Source organism: Blastomyces dermatitidis (genome assembly GCF_000003525.1).
Source record: "Blastomyces dermatitidis ER-3 genomic scaffold supercont1.3, whole genome shotgun sequence".
Taxonomy (NCBI): domain Eukaryota; kingdom Fungi; phylum Ascomycota; class Eurotiomycetes; order Onygenales; family Ajellomycetaceae; genus Blastomyces; species Blastomyces dermatitidis.
The window spans coordinates 7,506,091-7,512,468 of record NW_025544776.1 but is presented as its reverse complement, the minus strand read 5'-3'; the positions used below and the strand labels follow the sequence as shown (position 1 = coordinate 7,512,468).

At 44.5% G+C, this 6,378-nt stretch overlaps 2 protein-coding genes across 3 annotated transcripts; one reads left to right on the top strand and one right to left on the bottom strand.

Moving 5' to 3' along the window:
* Positions 1–3,191: 3,191 nt before the first annotated feature.
* On the bottom strand, positions 3,192–4,171 carry BDCG_03883 (uncharacterized protein; the record flags this gene model as incomplete). The annotated part of the gene is made up of 4 exons (XM_045419554.1): positions 3,192–3,431; positions 3,465–3,750; positions 3,831–4,091; positions 4,116–4,171. 4 exons carry the CDS (start codon positions 4,169–4,171, stop codon positions 3,192–3,194), a joined length of 843 nt encoding a protein of 280 aa, XP_045275823.1.
* On the top strand, positions 3,258–5,546 carry BDCG_03882. Of its 2 annotated transcripts, none has more exons than XM_045419552.1 (3): positions 3,258–4,401; positions 4,507–4,693; positions 4,759–5,546. In XM_045419552.1, the coding sequence occupies exon 3, from the start codon at positions 4,827–4,829 to the stop codon at positions 5,493–5,495; it is 669 nt and encodes a 222-aa protein (XP_045280659.1). In that variant the 5' UTR covers positions 3,258–4,401; positions 4,507–4,693; positions 4,759–4,826; the 3' UTR covers positions 5,496–5,546. The 2 variants fall into 2 exon arrangements, with proteins under 2 accessions (XP_045280659.1, XP_045280660.1); XM_045419553.1 differs by having other exon boundaries at positions 4,182–4,405.
* Positions 5,547–6,378: the final 832 nt, after the last annotated feature.

Below are 6,378 nucleotides of genomic sequence, written 5' to 3'. Positions count from 1 at the left end.
AGCTAGCTTATTCGTGTCGTCTCTTTTGACTACATACAATGCCTTTGGGATGAATAGCTTAGGTTTTCAAAAGAGATTCTTACAGCTTGGTAGAATTCGTCACCCAGCATCCGGAATTTCTAATTTTCCGGGCGCAGTAAATAGCATGCTGCTAATGTGCCACGTGACATATTATTTCCCCCTATTTTACCCAGGGGAGATGCTTCGAGCTAGTTTCTTCCTCTCTCCTTTGCTGCGACTTGTTCCTAGAACCAACCTCCTACTTAATATTAAACATATTCCTTACCTAATTAAGAACCATATAATTCTGTACATACAATTCCTTACACGCCATCCGATTTCGCCCGCAATCCATTTCGCTTGCAATCCCATTTCGTTTCGCTCGCAATCCATCGCCATTTCACTATCCATCGGCTCGCAATCCATTTCGCTTGCAGCCCATTTGGCTCTCACTGTTGATTTCTAGCAACTGTAGTGCTTTCTGTTGTTGTTTCTCACTCAACATCTCTCTATTCTCACTGAACATTTTTATGTTGAGGAGTAAAAACACAGGAGCATTCCATGTATAGCCTTGAAATGAGATAATTACTCTGTCAGTAAGAATAGCAGGTGATGAAAGTTAGAACAATGTGGACCTGAAGGGCAGGGCCATCAAAACTTTATAGAATTGTAGAAAGGAAAACATATTCAAGTAATCAGACAATTGTCTGAAGAATTATACTGTGATTGATGTCTGGCTTAAGGAAGACTTGGGGAAGTTTCTGGCTTAGGGAGGACTGCTGGCCTAGGGAGACTGCTGGCCTAGAGAGACTGCTGGCCTAGGGAGACTGCTGGCCTAGGGAGACTGCTGGCCTAGGGAGACTGCTGGCCTAGGGAGACTGCTGGCCTAGGGAGTCTGCTGGCCTAGGGAGACTGCTGGCCTAGGGAGACTGCTGGCCTAGAGAGACTGCTGGCCTAGGGAGTCTGCTGGCCTAGGGAGACTGCTGGCCTAGGGAGACTGCTGGCCTAGGGAGTCTGCTGGCCTAGGGAGACTGCTGGCCTAGGGAGACTGCTGGCCTAGGGAGTCTGCTGGCCTAGGGAGACTGCTGGCCTAGGGAGACTGCTGGAACCCAGGTTATAATCATCACTAACGAATCGGGTCTTTCATGGTCACAGGAGGACAATTAACGTAGACCAGGGGTCTGAAGGCATATAAAGCCAGCCTTCCTCCCGCTTTGCTTCTATCGCTCCATCTCCCCTTTTCTCCTCACGAAGGCCACTCCAGCTTTGCAGGCCATCCGACGTCACACTTCTAGATCTTCTATCGAGTCGTTGGCAAAGCAGTGCCAGCACAGAAAAAAGACTGCCTCAGCATAATTTCTGCTCCAGCACAATTCCCGCATTTGTCTTGAGAACTTTTCTAAATTTACAGACCCAGAATGATGTCTTTGCACTGAGCTTTCTCATGTTGTAGACCTTTCCTTGGATGGGTTCTTATATGCTTTAAGTTTTGTGAGGACAAACAGAATCGCGCTGGCGTTATTCTCAGCAGTTCTTCCCATATTGAACCGGCTGCGCCGCTTCTTAGCGGCTAAAGCTGAGGTACCCGTTTGGGCTCTTGATCCCTATTACGGACTAGCGCAATGCATCTCATTGTACCTGGTTAACAATCAATACGGCACCTCCACATCCCACAAGCAGCAAGGCTTAGCCGTTTCTTGGCGTATGGAAGTGCGTGTTTCAATTTTTGCATTCCTGCAATCTCGATTTCTACATTTGTGTACTTCCATCTTCTGCACGGTCAAGCCCCAAACCGACGAGAGGTGCCATTCCCAGCCGCGTAGCCGATCAAGAAACTTGGCGCTCGAGAAACGTACCCTCGAGAACAAATGGACCCTCAACATTCTAACCGTTAACACTTAGGACCATTCCAACTGATCAAGAGCTAAAAGATGACCACGCCCATTGTCTGAATGTATATTAGAACTTAGTTGTAGCCCTGCGTAGCCACCAAGCTGAAAGGGGAAAGGAATAATCATCATCATCATCATCATCTTCATCTTCTGCACGGTGTGATTTCGAATAGGCCACAGTTTCAGATCGCAGATCGTGGCCCAAGCATGCAAGCGCCGCGACAAAGCGACTAGTCACATCTGACAGAAGTACACATTTAAAAAACGACTTTTGGCTCAATGAAGCACAACACTCGCTCGTAGCTATAACTAGGTGAAAGGGAACTGAGAGTCTCTTAAAATTCCTTGACCTGCACAAAGAGAATAGAGAGAACAGAGAGAAACAGTAGAGCAAACAACAAAGCAAACACAAATCAACATCTTACTGATAGACTGAGTCTATTCATTTCATGAACCAGGGAATCCCAGTGACAGCTAGGCTTAAAGAGAATGCTACTTGACCTAACATACGAATAGAGCGCAATAGTCAAGTATTTAAAACCAAAGAGAAGAAGAAGAGGAGAAGAAGGAAAGAAAAGAGTTATTTCGCGAGATGTTGCATATAAACAAAGAAAAGCACATCGAGGCGTGCAAAGCATACGGAAATGAAGTACTGAATTACTCTGTTGCCGAAGTTCACTGGCAGCTAACGCACCGCCGTACCTGTCAACCGGACGGGGACCAAAAGATAGCAGAGGGCAATTGCGGCTGCCCTCCTCGACCGACCTTGAGCGCTCCTAAGCCGGTTCTTGGGAGCTGCATGACCGATGAAGGCGAGGTGTATTCACTTTCCAAGCTGCTGAAGAACGACTTGCACTGGTGCCCGGATAAAGAAAGTGGTGATGTTGCTGCGTATTAAAACACAGTGGTATGATTGAGAGTACTGTATACTGTAGCACGAATTTGTCAAGCTTCGATAGTAAAGTTTCAGCGCCATCTTTTCTTGCTTAAAAGCGTGGGTCCTGAGAATGTTCAGTGATTTTCATCAGTAAGACCATGTGGAAAATGATCCAGAGCGACACGATAACTTCAGACAATTATGAGGCACATCCAAGTAAACTTGTGAAATTGCGGTGCTTCTACCCTACAGGAGAACATGCCAACCAAAGCCAACAAAAACAGGAATGTTAATCATAAAAAGGAGAGGGGGGGAGGGAGCGGGGTATTAACTGCTGATAATTGCATGCGTTCGTATTAATAACACCATCATTTGCCTGCACTCCTCAGTTTTTAAGAATAAGCGTGACCTGAAAAGAGCAGTTATGCTGTCTTTCCTCTCCACGGACCCTGAGCCGGGTTTGGCGGGCAAAGAACCCATTTCAGAACCTTCTGAGCAGTGGTCTTGTCATAGCAAGACATGCTAAAATTATAAAAAGCTCTCAGTGCGAACGTAAGGGAGGTGGATGCGTTTGATGGATCACAAGTCGCCTGAACCACCCGTACTTTGCCGGGAATAAAGGTCACAACCGTGGCCAAGAAGAATGTCAGCGTTGCATCCATCTAAAAAGGAGGAGAAATGGGCGATGAACATACGACTAAAGGACCACCCGAGTATATTAATTCCGGCTCCGTATATTTGGATTTCGAGGGGTCCCAGCGTACTTCATTCATCTGGCGGTATATGATCGAAGTGATTCCCATTATTTCACTTCGAAGAAGATAATCCCTACAGCTCTTGTGCTGGTTCAATGGTGAGTGATCTCGGATCATAATGCCCCAGTGATCTGGCCTATGTCGAAAGAGACGATGCGCAAGAACGCGGCGGTGGCCGTCAGCGGCCAAGCCTTGACCGAGGATGGAAAACAATGGACCATCACACCTGTAGGAAAAAGGGACGGTAAGTCACAAAGAGTCACAACGTAGACCAATAGAGTTAAGGAAAACTGTTTATTCTCTTACTTTGCTTCAGTTTTGATTGTAACTTCTTTTTTCAAGTCATCGATAGCTAATCCCATCCAACCAGTCCAACTATAGTCGGCGGGCGGGCAGAGGAAATTCGGGGAATTTGGGGAGTTGATCCTCGCACATTTCCGGATAGCTTGTTCAAGACTCGGCGGGGTTGAAATCCCAACCTCTTCCTTTGTCGTGTCCTTGCAAACCACTTCCAAATCCAATGTTTTCTGCAGCCAGTCAAAGGAGAACAGATCTGGAGTTTCTGATCTATACATGTGAAAAAGTGCACACATCAGTTCACTGAACTCATGCGGGTCTGAGAAAGGCTTGAAGTTGACGCATTCCATGATAGTCGACGCTTGATGTTTTGACGTGACGCTGAAGTCATCGATCCAAGGCAAGCTTCATCTGCTTTTGCCTCTCACACCACTTTGGCACGTGACCCCAACCTATTGTCGTTAGACCGCTGTAGCCTGCCTCGAATACTAGCAACTAATCCGCTCTATCACCTTTTACTGTCTTGCGACTTTTCACCATTTTTTTGGCTGCGCACATTCCGGCATTGGATTCTATATCAGTAAGTACATTTTCTTCTGAAGTATAAGCGGGATTGAAAAAGGTCGCTAGTCTTCGCAACTGTGGGTCCTTCAAACTCCATACTAATGTTTACCTTCAACCTTAGTCCTACAGTGCCTTGTTCCTAACCGACCCACTCGCGCGTCTATTCTTCGAAATGGCGGAGCTTCCCAGACGGAGGTGGAAGGCAGTTGATGGCCTAGATAAGATCCCATCCACTGAGCAGGAGTGGCTTGAAATGGTCACAATGTATAGCTTGGTCAATGCCAAACTCCAGGACTTGTGCTTCTATGGTAGGCCCCTCAAGTACTTCAACAGAAGTTAGCAGCATTCCCTAACTTTATTTCTCCAGGATAAGGTTCTTTCTCTGCGTCAACAGTGCCTAAAGAAGCCTTCCTCACTGTCCGATGCATTTGACCAGAAGTGATGGCTGTTGGGGATGCATTACTATATATTCTCAGGACGGGGTCGTACTTCAGTGATGAACATGTTGCCCAGGCTACAAAGCTTATCAATAGGAAACTTCTCAGACTTGACAAGTTAGACACTCTGTTTGATGTCATCTGTTCCCAAACAAAGACACCTCGTGAATGGTTATGCACGCTTGCAGATGGACTAGGCCCATTCTCAATGCTTGTTAGTTTAAAAAGGCAAATTCTAGACAAAGGACTGCATACTGCTCCAAGAGAGGAGTCTCTCCCTATAACTTACGCGCCAAGAAAGGGGCATTACAACACTTCTCAAAGTTCATCAGGTCAAATTCCTGATTCTCTGACCCTCAGGCACCCTAAGCGCTTGCGCCTAGGAGATTTTGATGCCATTGATGACCATCCGGCTCCAAGCGAGCCTCCTACTCCGCCTAACATTGAACTAACAGAGGAAACCTTAGATGAAATTCCGGATGACATCCCGGACCCACGGACTCCTACTGAGACTCTGGTGGTCGATTTTATGGTCAATCTTCTCGGGGGTTTAGCATGTCTTTTACAGCCCCTTGCTTACCGGACTGTTTGCGTGGCTAATGCCTTTGAGACAACCTATCAATTTGGCCCACTTCCGAATGGTCCGATCGCTTCAAATCATGTACAGTTCTGAGCACGTATAGACGGGAGCATCCCCTTCAGCCTGCCTCCGGACAAAAATCTTGTATAAGATCTGTCCCTCTGATTCTTTCAATGTGTATGTTCTCAGAGAATATGATTTGAGTATTTTATATAACTCAAACCATCTAGATTGAAACTTCTCAGAACTCTTATTATATACAAGAATCTATGTTTTCATCTTGAGACTCAATTTCTTAACTAGTGAGTCTTATATTCTTTTCAATTGAATTGCTCAGTTCAGGAGTAACTTATTAGCTTTTGCATGTGTATAACTGATCTTCTTCAATCTTAGTTCTGTGTCTGCAACTGCTGTGTCTGTAACTGCTGTTTCTGCTGCATCTGTAACTGTTGCATCTATGACTGTTACACTCACAACTGCTATTCTCTCTCTCATCTTTTTCAAAGCATTCTCTGAAATGTGCGAATGCAATTCATACAATAGATAGAATGATGAATACTTGAAGACTACATACTATTAAATCTGTGTGATTAATAGCATCTATCTGAGATATTTATCTTATAGTCTTATAGACTTACTCACTAGATATTTTATCAGAATATTACTCAAGATTTTATTTAAGTGTTTTATCTTTTCATTTATTCATGAATGATATAGTGTTGTTCTATAATATCTTATCTGTAACTAACTTATAAAATGTCTTACTACTTCTTTTACAAGATTCACACTATTATCAGTTAGAATCTCATATAATATTTCATAGTTAATATAGATCTTATTATGTAGAAACTTTATTATCATCTTCTCTATTATTTCTGAAACTGCTTTTATAACTAGACTGACTGCTGAAATCATGAATTTCATATTTGATCTCATTTGATCTGATCTCATACATTTCTTGGTGTGAATCCCGCTG